The sequence below is a fragment of the Rhinolophus sinicus genome, linkage group LG04, assembly GCF_036562045.2.
Source record: "Rhinolophus sinicus isolate RSC01 linkage group LG04, ASM3656204v1, whole genome shotgun sequence".
Taxonomy (NCBI): Eukaryota; Metazoa; Chordata; class Mammalia; order Chiroptera; family Rhinolophidae; genus Rhinolophus; species Rhinolophus sinicus.
In genome coordinates, this window is record NC_133754.1 from 72,398,360 (window position 1) to 72,412,205 (window position 13,846).

General features: G+C 36.6%; 1 protein-coding gene across 1 annotated transcript in view; it reads right to left on the reverse strand.

Moving 5' to 3' along the window:
* Positions 1–1,967: 1,967 nt before the first annotated feature.
* FGL1 (fibrinogen like 1) overlaps positions 1,968–13,846 on the reverse strand; it is a 28,373-nt gene continuing 16,494 nt past the window's right edge. The window contains exons 4-8 of the mRNA XM_019738010.2: positions 9,723–9,882; positions 9,362–9,459; positions 6,124–6,212; positions 5,768–5,955; positions 1,968–2,322 (exon numbers count right to left, since the gene is read on the reverse strand). Coding sequence (XP_019593569.2) covers positions 2,163–2,322; positions 5,768–5,955; positions 6,124–6,212; positions 9,362–9,459; positions 9,723–9,882 — 695 coding nt within the window. The 3' untranslated portion in view covers positions 1,968–2,162. The remainder of the gene's footprint in view (positions 2,323–5,767; positions 5,956–6,123; positions 6,213–9,361; positions 9,460–9,722; positions 9,883–13,846) is intronic.

The following is a 13,846-nucleotide window of genomic DNA, read 5'->3' on the forward strand; positions in this document are numbered from 1 at the left end:
ATTCTGGAGACGGTAAGACTAAATATTCTCTTTCGTGATCTTACTGCCAGATGGAGTGACCAGATGACATAATTCTTGCCAATAAGGCAGAAACTGAAGTCTGTTGACCCTTCACTCTTCTTCATGCTTTTAAACATGGACTGGAAGCAGGAACTGCAGTAGACAGCTTGTGATTTTGAAGGAAGGACAAAGTGAATTGCAGACATATCAGCTTCCACACTGCAGTGCACTGAGCCTGGGCCAGCAACCTTCTATCTCGCGAGTCCTTGTTACGTAAGATGAACAAATCCCTATTTGTTTGGATTTCCAAAATCAGGTGACCTTGCAGCTGAATACACTTCTAAGTAGATATAAAAATTCAACATACTATATGTCCCTCTTGGAACTTCAGAATGCACATTAGAATATTAAAGCAACTGAGCAATAAGAAAAGAAATCCATGGAATTTTGTTCACTATATCATCTCCTAAACTCATTTGTTTGAGGAGCGCTTTTCTTCCTGTGTTAACTAGTACTATCCCACACCTTAGCTTTTCAAAGTGTGATTCCTACAGCAGCAACATCTGCATCATCTGGAAATTTGTTAAAAAACCAGAATCTTAAGGCCACCCTGCCCAGAATCATAATCTACAGTTTAACAAGATCCCCAGGTGATTTGTATGATGTTAAAGGTGGAGAAGCACCACTTCAGAAAACACTGGTTAGAGGATAAAGTACAACTAATCCTAACATCTTTATGTGACCCATTATTTCAAGACATCTATTATTATTGTCACTTAATGCCTGCTTCGCTAATAATCACAGCTACTAGTTCTTACTGACTGCTAACTTTGTGCAGGGTGTTATTCTAAGTACTTTACTTGTGTAATTCTCACTTAACCCTATGAGGCAGGTACTATTATAATCTTCATCTTACAGATGAGCTAGCTGAGGTTCAGAGAAGTTAAGTAGTCTACTCAAGGTCACACAGCTATTAAGTGGCAGAATCCTGGTTTAGGACATAAGTGGTTTAGGACATAAGGATCACTAAGTGATATTGCCTCTCAAACTTTTTTTGTTTCCATTCACTTTTATGCTTTGTGTACTTTGTGCCTGCAATGATTTCCCACATACACCTAATTAAAAGATCTCAGCTCAAAAAGTTTCTTCCAGGAAGCTTTTCTGATCCTCTCCCCACAAGCCAGGTCAGGTCCTCTGCTATACAGTCTCCAGGTACATATTTTTCCTTCATACTTATCAACTTTTAAAATTATTTCTATTTTTGTGATTACATGATTAGTGTATGTCTTTATTTAAAAAGACCCTGAGTTTGTGGGCTTCAACTGTGGCCTCTGTGCCTGATACTTTTTGATACTCAAATGTTTTGGGGTAATATCTTGCCATTAGTCACGCTTTTACTCTCTCTTGAAAGGTTCTGTCTCCACTTCACCTATCCAAGTTCTATGTAGAATAACCTGTAGCAGGGTAGCAAAACATTTCATTTAGCATCAGAAGACTTGGATTTGAGTCCTTGCCCCCATATTTATTAGCTTTGTAATTTTGAGCAGTCACAAAAATCTCAGATCCATAAATTCTCAGCTCTGTTAAATGGGGATAATAATACTTCATAGAACTGGTATAAGTGAAAGAAAGTATAGCCTGGATAAACATTCTAAAAATACGAGATAGTACTTTATAGTGAGTGATTAAGATCCTGGGTTGTGTTTATAAGAGTTCCAGCTCTGTAATCAGAGACCTGAGTTCAAATCCCTACTCACAATTTTTATTGTCCATGCAGTTGATTTGGCAATCCGTTATTTGCTGGATTTTTTTTTTTCAGGTTTTTTTTCCAACTGCATTCATACTTAACTTGTTGTGCATTTATGCTTGAGTCATATCCCAAGTTGTGGCATATGTTCTATGCTTTTAATCTTTTATTCAACATAAGCTCTTATCATAGCCCTCTGTACACAGGAATGCAATCAATATTAACATAATATACATTTATTTGGTGCACATCACATATTTGCTGTACTGAAACTGCAGTAATACAAGCAAGTTAAGAATGAAAAGTAGCACACATCACAATTATCACCATTGTATATCTGTATGTTCAGAATTGCTATTTTTCACATCCCTTTAAACCAAGATGAATTGCAGAAATGAAAGCCCACAGGGGACAATTAAACAATATTTGGAATAAAATCATTTGGCCTAATTTTCATAACCACGGATTTCAAAGAATACCACCATCCACGCCAAGTGTGCCAGACAACCCCGTTGTCGGTTTCAGCACGGTAGGGGCCTGGGTAGTATAAACCATTCAGGTTTGCAGAGTGACACCTAGTGGGAGAAAAAATAAACACGGAACGATCAGACTAGAAAAATATCCTTCTCATACCCTTTTATTTTACTAGCAAATGATCAAAAACATTTTAACAATGAATTCTGCCATTTTCAGACAAGAAAATATTGATCAGTTTTCAGAAGCCAAGATATTTCTACAAAAAATGGGATTTTTTAAACTAGTGGATTTTAGTGCCATAACAAATCCAAGAATACAAGGCAAGACCCTTGTAGTGTACTGATAAAGAAGCATCTCCATTCTTAATAGCCTTAAAACAAACAAACAAACAAACAATAAAACCAAGCAAACAAAAATATAACCTTGTAACCCTCAGCCTTAGCAAGAGTGGTTTGGGTTAACAAAGCACAATGCTCTACTGCCAGATTTCAAGGATAATTTGCACTTACACTTTCATCCATCTGCTGCCAAAACTTAGATTTCATAATTCAAACTTTCTTCCTCCCCTTTTTAAAATCGCTAGCATATGAATTATTTTAACCTCAAGGGTAATAAAACAAAGCTTAAACCTACCATTTAAAGTTTTACCAGACATCAACCAATAATCACTTGTCTGAGTTGCTAAGTTAATTTTTTACTCTAATATACATATTGCTCCAATATAGATAAGTTGGTTAGGTTATCATAAATTTTAAAATGTCTCCCTTCCTCCTTTCAAATATGTGAAATTTTCCCTGATATGGATCAATTAAGAGGATGTGATAATTTCTGTGTACTATTATGAAATGAATTGCTACATATTTCTTTATTGATCTAACCAATGAAAAGATGTCAGGCAATAGAATGTAAGGGGAACACTCACAAAGGATAGTTCTAAAAAATCTATGGAAAGCACCCACATTATTGAATCAAGACACCATATAATTTACCCATAAGTGAGGAGCGCTTGGGTTGGATCACCTACTAGCTTAGAGATTAACTCCTGCTGACCATCCTGACCATCCTCCTAATTGAAACAGATGTAACTATTGAAACCATGTATACCAAATCCGCAAGTGTCAAGAGTGTGCTACTGTGTTTTTAAAACTGCATGGAAAGTAACATCAAAAAAGAAAATACTCTAAATTGAGCCTCCAGGATATATATCTTGGTGTGTCTCTGTCTTCCTAGAGACATCTACTACATACGCTTTTTCATTTTGTCTGTGATTTGAGTCTCCATTAGGAAATGACTATGGTCAACAGAGGAAACCTTAGCTATTTTGAGACTAATTTTCCAGCGTCTTTCAGGTTCTAGAACAGCCTGGACTTGGAACTAGATTGGGAGATGGTTGGGGCTCCCTTGGCAAAGCAGTAGCTGTGAGCGCCCACATGAGACGTTGTGCTACACCAGCAAGGCAGAGAAGACACCAACATCCAGTGACTGGGTTGCTATGTGGAGAAAGAACACCGTGTAGGTGGGTGATAATTATGAAGTGCCAACATTTCATGTAAATTAGAAAAACTATGGGGCAGAAAAAAATAATAAGAAGAAAGAGGATGATAAAGTTAACCTACAATAATAGCAAGCATGGTAGAAGCTACACCAAGCTTCTGGAACAAGTGACTTTTTCTCCAGCTTTTCTGATTTTCCACCTGCACAGCCTTATCATCATCTCCTTCGACTCCAAAGATAATGCCGTCTCCCTGAGGGGCTCCAGCTACTGAACTGCCTTTGTCTTCCCTGAACCCCTATCTTTAAAGTCAAGTAAATCATTTATTTTCCCAGGTTAATATGTGTGCCAGTTGTCATTCAGGCATGATACAAGCTAATCAACTGAAAAGTTTTGATCTCATGGTAATATTAACTGATATGATTGTTATTTCTGCATATGGAATTCTGTTCGAAATCAAACATTAAGGGATGCTTGAGACGTTGTGAATTATAGGAAGTTTTACATAATGCTGATCATTTTTACATAATACTAACTTAGTAGGACAGGGGAAGAAAAATGAGAAGAAAGAGAAGGTGACAAAGATGGTTTCTAAAAGAACAACAACAATAACAAAAAACACTGGCGAAAAGACTGTCATTTACCTTTGATTTGCTAAATAGGAAAGATAACTTAGTTTCTCTGTCCTCTCTCACTGTTGTATGTGCTCCAGTTCCCTTACAAAAGACCAAAACTTAAATGGACTCAAACTTTTAGAAAAGCAAAATCCAGAGAAAGCACTGTTTTTACAACTACTTATATTCAACTTGATACTACCTACAGCTGGCTGTATCTCCATAGAAGCTACAACTCTAAATCAGCACCTCACAATAACTGATGTTCATAATGAGAACTCACTTGATTTTAGGGAAAATTAATATGTGTCTGGCATACCTCCACTTACTAAGATAAAGGACTCTTAAATGCTTTAAAAGTGCTTATATAACATAAATATCAACATTTGGATTGTGGAATTTAACTGGATAGTTCTCGATTACATAGAAAACCTGGCATTTCAGGCTCACTTACTGAAAATTCTGTAATGGAAAGTTTCCATGTCCAGATATTTTGAGGTGGCCCCTGTCTTCTAAAGAGAAAAGATGTTCAAAACTCATGCACTGCCTAACAGTTTGAGCACATCTGCTTTGCAGATACAGCAGGCCCCTTAGGTTATTTTTAAGGAAGACTGTACAAAGCTTCCATTCCTACTTTAAACTTGCGATTACGACAAAGGGAGCTGTCTGGAAACCATCTCGGGTGGAGATGACTTAAAGGAATCAGGAATATCTGGCCTTGAGAAGAGAAAATATTGAGAAATACAATAAATATCTTCTCATCCAATGCCCGAAAACTTATCTTGAAAAGAAATTAAAATTACCCTGTAGCTACTGGGGGAAAAATTGGTGAAGTACAGGTGACAAATTTCAGGTTAATAAAAGAAAGAAGTACAGTCAACAACGGAATGAGCTTGTTGATAAAGTAACACTGAAGTATTCAATCAGAAGGTGGAATTAGGCTTCAGGAATATTGTAGAGGAAATTTCTGCCCTGGGAGGAACTTGGATTGATTTAATGAAAGTCACAGTAATTGAAAAGCAGTATTACATAGGAAAATTTACGACAATAACATGACCGTTTTGTATGATAGGAAAAGGTGAACAGCTACTTGAGTATTAGAATGCTGAAAATATCTTTTCTATATGTAGACGCGCTCTATTTCTTCATGCAATCTGTGGCCTACTCATGATGATAACTTACCCATAATTCAGCTTGCAAATAGTCTTTGTAAAAGTAGTCATTTATTTCCATCACATACCTTTCAAGTCTTTACTAATGTACACGATGAACAAATCCTCAAAATACTTCATCACTGAAGAATTCTAATAAAGACGATTACTTAATAATACCGGCATGACAAGGAAGATCAACATTACCTCACACAGGTATTATAATTAATGCCCACCAGAGAGATGCCATCAACGCCATTACAGCTATGCTTATACAATGTCAAACCTGTTAAACCACCAGCCAGACTGGTCTTCTTCTGCACAGTTCCCTTCATAGTTGTCATTATCTCTGTCCCATGTGCTGAATTTCATGCTTTGGTGACTACCCCACCATTGCATCTCAGGATGAAAATTGATGGCAAGCGCGTCTCCAGCTGTTCCTGAATATTCCCCGATATTCAACTCATAGGAATTCTAAAGGAACAGAGGCAAATTCTACTACCAGTTATCACTATTTTTAAAATAGGCTTATTTAGTAAATAAAAGCATAGGTTCTATTCTGTATTTTTGTTTCCACTGACTTCAGGGATTATCTTGCATGTTTTAAGCATAATTTGTGGTACTTATTTGAAAATTTTGTACCTTTTCATCTCCAACTTTGAAATTTTTATATTGGGCGTAACAACTATTTTTTTCAAAATCTTCAAGGTCGATTTTTAAAGTGTAATCTCCTGGATAAGAAAAAAAACAACAAGAAATGGTAATTTTTTTTAATGTGTGAGATGACACTGATTTACTGAGACTTAACCACAATTGATGGCTCTATTTTACTTAGACTATTTCCCTCTTCCATGAGTCAGTTTTTCAAAGACTAAACAGTGACTTGTATTTACAACACGAACGTTTTATTGTGTGTTTTACTTGAAAAAAAATTAAGCATACAATATTAAAGGTAGAAAATTTCTTCTAGATCTATCATAGGTGAAAGCTAGTGCAATTTAGTTGGCAAAGAACAACAGAAAATGTCATCATTTAGTTAATAAATTAGAAATCTAACAGTGAAAAATAAGCAGTTTTTAGAAGTGTAAATGTTTATCCTTTTTTCCTTAATTTCCATAAGAATGTTGATCTTAAACATAAATAATGACTAAATAGTTGGTGTCTTCAAGTAATCATCTTTTCTTCATTCTCCCATCATTTGCAAATAACAGACTATTTTTCAGAAACACAACTACCGTCTGGAACATAGGAAGTTATAAATCAAACTAAATGTTAAATAATGTATGTTCTATCCTCCTACTTAGATAAATAACATTTCGCAATGACCTGTAAGACCAAGTTTGAATTTAGAGTCTTAGAGTACTGAGGGTTTCAGGCCAGAACATGGAGGCCCAGGAGAGAGAGGCCCTGAGCCCCATCACTCAGGCCTGGTCTGTGGGCTGCCTCCCTTCTCTTCCCAGCACTGTCTCCATCACACACAGCAAGGGGCCTTGTCCACACTTGTAGACTTTCCAGATTGAACATCCAAGCTTTGTTTATACCTACAATACAAGCTGTTCCTTCACCTCCCCTCAGGCTTAGGGGCACACACCCCAGCAGCCCACCTTCCCACAGGACAGACAGAGAGGCATGAATGGATCCTGGAGACAAGCTCATGGGTGTTTGGGACGCTGGATTCTCCATTACTGGAGTGAGTCTAGGAGGGATGTGGGCGTCTGTTGGCCTTGGCACTTTGGCCTCACAAATTCCTTGTCCCATGGAGCTCTCTAGAATGGGGTTCCAAGGAAGAGCCCCCTCTAACCTGATCAAAAGGCAGTAAAAGGTATATGAACCAAGACTATGAAGTGGATGGGAGCAGTAATGTGGGCTGTTAATTCTCCTAAAAACTACTTTGCATCATAGAAGAAATAAAAAATCAGTCTCAATTCTTCAGGTAGCCATCTCTTTGGTCATTAAAGTAAATAAAAATACAATTACAGACCATTTCTAAATGAACCTTATTGCAAACCCCTCCAGTAGAAATTCTGCAATGAGGATAAAGCTATTTTCAGAGGCAACTGCTTAGCCTTGAGTATTCTCATAATTAAAGAATGCAGGGACAAAGGCACTGGTTTTCCTTGGGATGATGTGATATGTGGTTGCAAAGCCTTGAACTGATAAATACATTTTTTTTCTACCATGAGAGTAGCCAGACTGAACACTAATCAAAACATGAAGGGGAAGCAAATGTGTTGGCAAAGTGCATCCGGGCGAATAAGCATTTAATAATAATTTGAAAAACAGTAAGAATTTTAGGTATTTAGAAGGAGCAAAGGGTGACTTTTTTGAGGTTTTCATAATTTCAGTAAGAAACCATATACATATTAACAAATGAAAGAAACAGGAGCTGCTATGATAAATATTATGTATCTATCATAAAATACTTAAAAGTAGGATAATAAGTATGTTAAAAATTAGAGAGTATTGGACACAAGGACAAAGAAAGTATTAGGCTTCTAGGATTAGCCATCCTAAAGTGTTATTCTGGAGTTTCAAAAATCCCTGTAATTATAATCCTACTGACAGTTATGAATATAAAAATACCAACCACTTCCCTTTACTTGGATGAAACAACCCTTGCTCTTACATTTAATGCATTGCCAGTGTGATTTTGCATGCTTTCTTGAGCAATACAATTGCCTTTTATAAAACATTCAGAATCAGACCTGAGTGGAACTGACTACAATCTCAGATTGTAAATGAGGCATGGAAGACAGTGGATTGCAGCAAAAGAACATGGAAAACAGAAGTGTGGAAAATTGTTATCAAACTAATGATATTTTAGATAAATATTGAACTCTAGTTAAAGGTATCCATGCAAAAATATATAGGGAGAATTTTACGGATGTCTTCAATTTACTTTGAAATGTGTCAAAAAAATAAAATGAATCGATGGACAGATAGATGGATAGATACGGGATAAAAACAAGCATCATAAAATGTTACTGTAGAATTTAAGTGGCAGGTTGAAATGTCTTTCAGTTTTGCTGTATCTTTGAAATTTTCAAAATAAAATTGGAAGGGGGATGGAAACAAGTACATTTAATATAGTATGGTTTTGATGGCAAAAACAGCCCCAAATCCCTCAATTTTTCACCTTCCCCTTAGCAATTCCACTTTGTAACGTCTCTTATTAAGTAGATTTTCTTTCACTGTACATCTGAGATGGTCCTTTCACCAAACAAAGCAGTGAAAATGATTGTGTGCCAGTTCGAGGACTCAAGAGACTTATGTGCTTCCACTCTCTCTCAGAATTCTGCCTGTGTTACAAGTCCAAGTCCAGGCTAGCTCGCTGGAAGATGAATGACCATGTGGAGCAGAGCTGAATTATTTCATCTGAGGCCAACCTAAAAGAGCCAGCCTCCAGCTGACCAGACGTTGATCACAGACCCATGAGCAAGCCCAGCTAAGATCAGTAGAGCCACCTAGCCAACTTGTAGGTCTGTGAGACATAATAAATGGTTGTGGTTTTAAGCTGCTAAATTTTTGAAGTGGCTTGTTATACAGTATTCTTGTGGCAACAGATAACTGTATACCATACTTATTTTGAGGCACTCAGGACATTAAAAAAAGAATGACTATGACATTACATTTCTTTCCCAGAAATAGAAAACACATATATGAGAAATTCCCCACCCCCTGCCCAGGTCTAGTTTCTTTTCCTCGATTCTTAGTTTTAAGCAGTCACATTTTGCAAAGGGGATTATTGCCCCAAAGGGATCATCGTCATCTGCAAATCATGGTAGTTACTGAATTATTTCTATTGTCTATGATTTAGTGAAAAACATTTTAGTGTTGTTTTATTGTATTCCAAATGAATTTGACATTAGGCAAATCTTACCTTGCATGGTTAATAAGTGAAGATTTTTATTACCCAGCCAATATTCACCATTTTTTTTGACAAAATTTCCAAAGCCATTTTCATAGTCTTCCCAGCCTCTACAAAATTTAAAGTGAAAGCTGATTTTAGCGAAATCCAAATAGACCTATGCAGTACCCAAGGTGGTCACAAACTCCCACTGGTATTCCCTGCTCCCAACCCCAATGTTTTCTTGATTAGTTAATATACTTTCAGTATTCTTATTTAGAGAGTGAAAGTCTGTCTAATTAAAAGACTTCAGGATAGTGCAAAAAGATTTACTTATTATAAGTCTCACTCATTATAAATCTCCAAAAAAATCCTTATTTCATAATTAGCATACCTGCTAAAGTTCTCACTGCCATCAGATCGTCTCTGAATTATAGTCCATCCTCCTCCATCAGACATGTCACAATAAACAGAGAATTCTGCTGGGCTCTGGAGAGGTTTGATTTTGTAAAATCCACTGTGTTTATGTCCATCATTGAAAATCTCTGAACAATCTGTTTACAAAACAAGGTAATGTAACATTTGTTATGTGTCTTTTTTTAAATTAATAAATGGAGCCTCTCAATGAGCTTACTGAATACTAATGGGGACAGATAAACACATGATGTAGACAATCAGCTTTTTAAAATTGCCTCTTGTGCATCTTCCAGAGGATATTAGGAAAGTCTTATTTCTTTTCCTAGTATTTAATTATCATCTGACTCCTTAATATGGTCATGGACAAACAGGAGTAAAATAGGGATCTGGTTTGTCATTTATAATTTTTGTGGAAAACAATTTTAAAAATTATATGTGTTTAGTTAATTACAGCATATATAAGTGGAACTTATAGCTTTATCAGACAATACTGGAAATTCTCTCTCTTATGAAGCTAAAATGAAAGTATAACTATAACACCAAACAAATAATTTAATATGGGTTACCTTGACTTAGAGCATTATAAATCATTCAGAACATTTGGAAATGAACTCAAAATAGTACTCTTCTTGTTAGAGTCTTACAACCACCCAGTCTTACCAGAGTTTTTACTAACCCACTGAAATTTCTAACAGTCCATGTATTCTTAGATATTTTGCTAAAGACTGCAAGTGCCTGCTGTTCCTTTTATCCCAGCATTCTTCTTTGCTACTGGATTTCTTTCACCATTGAAGCAAATATAGCTACCAATTTGTCACCAAAAATCAATATCTGTTCCTTAAACCACTTGAGAGTGACATAAATTAGTATTATTGGGTCTCAGCTAGGTTGATCTTTACAGACTTAGAGAATATGGCAAGAATGGACATTGCTATTTTTAGATGCCCAGGAAGCTGTGTTTTAGGGTAGTTGAAATAGTGGCCACTATACAGAGATATTTTCAAGGCTACCCAGTCACAGACTTTTGAATAAGAATACTATAACATGGCATCACTAACTTTCTAATTTTACGCTTATCATTTTGTTAATTTCCTCTTGTTAAGTTGTCTCTTCCTGGTTGAATAACTCCATTCTTCTAGCATATTTTTAAGTTCTTTCATCATTTCCATCGTTTTGATGCCAAATTGTCTACAATTCTATTTTGTTATGAACAAAATATATTCCACATTAAATAGACTAAATAGGCAATAGGAATCAGAAGACAAAAGAAAATAAAGAGCTTTAGTCACTTTCTAAAGTCCTCCCCACGTGGAGACCAATCATACACTACTGTTTTAGTGAGATGTCATCTTTGTCATATTTAAGCTTTATTCACATATTTATTTTTGAGATTCAGAAACCCATGTGTTCTTTATACGTGCTGAAGTATTAAAAAAGATCCTATTCTGGCAATTAAACATGAAGAAAAACAATGGGAAAACGATCACCTAAGTTCAATGTTGTTCAAAAGTTTCCATCTTATAGTCAAGTATATTGCACACCACTTTTCATTACAGTAGACATATTTTAACTTTCCTTGTTAGGAAAGGAGCTCTTCACTTATATTCAACCTCCTACCAAAGTGCTGAATAGTAAAGGCTCATAAGGTTCAGACTATTTTCCAGGAAAATATGGAAATAACTAGCTATAACGTTTGCCTCTGGAAAACTTTGTGAATATGGAGTTTTCAGCCAGCATTTTATATTTGTTTTTATTTTATGCCAAATGTGAGTTTGTGTTTTTAAAAAACTTTCCTTCTTCCCAGAGGAAAATGTCAAATATAACTTAAGATCCAGATGAAAGATTTCAACTGAAAAAAAAGAAAAACCAACCAACCAACAAATAAATAGAAATCAAATAAGTGCCTGTAGCAAAATTGCTTATAGCAGATAGATTAAGAAGCCCACCTTGGGGAAATGTGACTGACACTGTGATAGTATAAAGTTGAAACAATGTAGAGTTTTAAACATTAGCTAGATATTTAAAACAATAATTTTTAAAATTTTATTAAATTTATTGGGGTGACATTGGCTAATAAAATTATATAGGTTTCAAATGTACAATTCCACAATACATCATCTCTATGTTATATTGTGTGTTCACCACCAAAAGTCACATCTCTTTCCATCACCATGCATTTGACCGTGTTTACCCTTTTCTACCTTACGCTGCCCTCCTTTCCCTCTGGTAACCACCATACTGCTTTGTGTCTATGAGTTTTTGATTGTTCACTTGCTTTCAAAAAAATTTTTATTAAATTTATTGGGGTGACATTGGTTAGTAAAATTATATAGGCTTCAAACGTACAGTTCTATAATACATCTGCTATATATTGCATTGTGTGTTCACCACCCAGAGTCGGTTCCCCTTATCACCATATATTTGACCCCCTTTACCCTCTTCTACCACCCTCTCCTCCCCCCTTACTCTCTCAGAACCACTAAACTGTTGTCTGTGTCTATGGGTTTTTGTTTGTTTCCCTTGTTTGTTTTTACCTTTCAGTTTTATATCCCACATATGAGTGAAATCATATGGTTCTCGACTTAAGTGTGGTGTTTGTGGTATAGTGGTGAGCATAGCTGCCTTCTAAGACAATAATTTTCAAAATGTTTTGACCCACTCAACCCCCTGGAGAATAGGCAGGAGAGGGGATGGGCTAAAGAGCTCTGTGTTCGTGGGAGTTAAAAAAAAGAAGAAAAGGATTTTTGAATACTTACATAATACTGGAGTGAATCAAGGGCTTCCTGCCGGGTTTGACAATCATTGTGTTAAACTGGGTGCGGTCAGTACTTTCTCTGATCATGCAGAAAACAAGCTATGTTGGAAGGCTAAATGCTTAAACTTCATAAAGTGACGGGATAATCTGCCAAATGGGCTTTTTCCTCTTGTCCCAGAATGGTGGCTGAGCTCAAAGCTAAGAACTAAAGGCACTAAGCATTCCACATTGTAAACTCAGTGGAGGCCAGCTTCTTCTTTCTGTAGGGCATGTTGGGAAACGCCAGAACTGGCCCTGCCACCATCATTCTCAACTCCCAGGAGACATAAGAAGGAAACGTAAGAGGAGAAAGGAAGTTGGTTCCTTGGAGGGTACAGTATTCTTGTAGGGTGGGCTGAGTGGGCTCCCTCCTCTGAAAACCAGGGAGAGACATATACAGTAATCCCCCCAGCTACCCATGGTTTTGCTTTATACTGTTTTAGTTAGCTGTGGTTAACTGCAGTCCAAAAATATTAAATGAAAAATTTCAGAAATAATTCCTAAGTCTGAAATCGTGCTCCATTCTGCGTAGTGTGATGAAATCTCACAAATCCCAGTCCGTCTGTCCTTCCTGGTCGTGAATCATCCCTTTGTCCAGCATCTGCACGTTGCAGGTGCCCCCCTGCCCGCTGGTTACTTAGCAGCTTTCTCAGTGACCAGTTTGACTGTCTGAGTATAGCAGTGCTTGTGTTCAAGTCACCCTCGTTTTACTTCATAATGGCCCCAAAGCACAAGAGAAGTGATGCTGGCCATTCGGACTTGCCAAAGACAAGCCATAAACTGGTTCCTTAGGGTGAAAAAGTATGTATGTATAGGAAAAACATAGTCTATATGGGGTCTGGCATTGGGGTTTCAGGCATACTGAAGATCTTGGAACGTATTTCCTGTGGATAAGCGGGGAATCCTCTAATAACATAGATAGTTAGCTGACATTTATTGAGCTAAATGCTTTTGTAATCATGTATATGTACATTAACTCATTTAATCTTTTCAACAAAGAAACAGGTATTATTATCATTCCTATTATACAGATGAGGAATGAAGCACATAGAGGTAAAGTAATTTTCCAAAAGGCCACAGCTAGCACGATGGGCAGCTGGACTTTGAAATCAGGCTTCAGAGTCTATACTTTAACCACATCACAGATGGCCTCGAGAGACTGTTTCACAAAGTTTGCAGCTCCTGCGGAATGGGACAGGGTTAAGCTAGTGCTTTTGTTGGCTAAACAGATGTGATGCCATAGGCTGTTGTGATTGTCACTGATGAATGCAAATTTGATACTATAATCTTTTAATTTAGGTACCTAA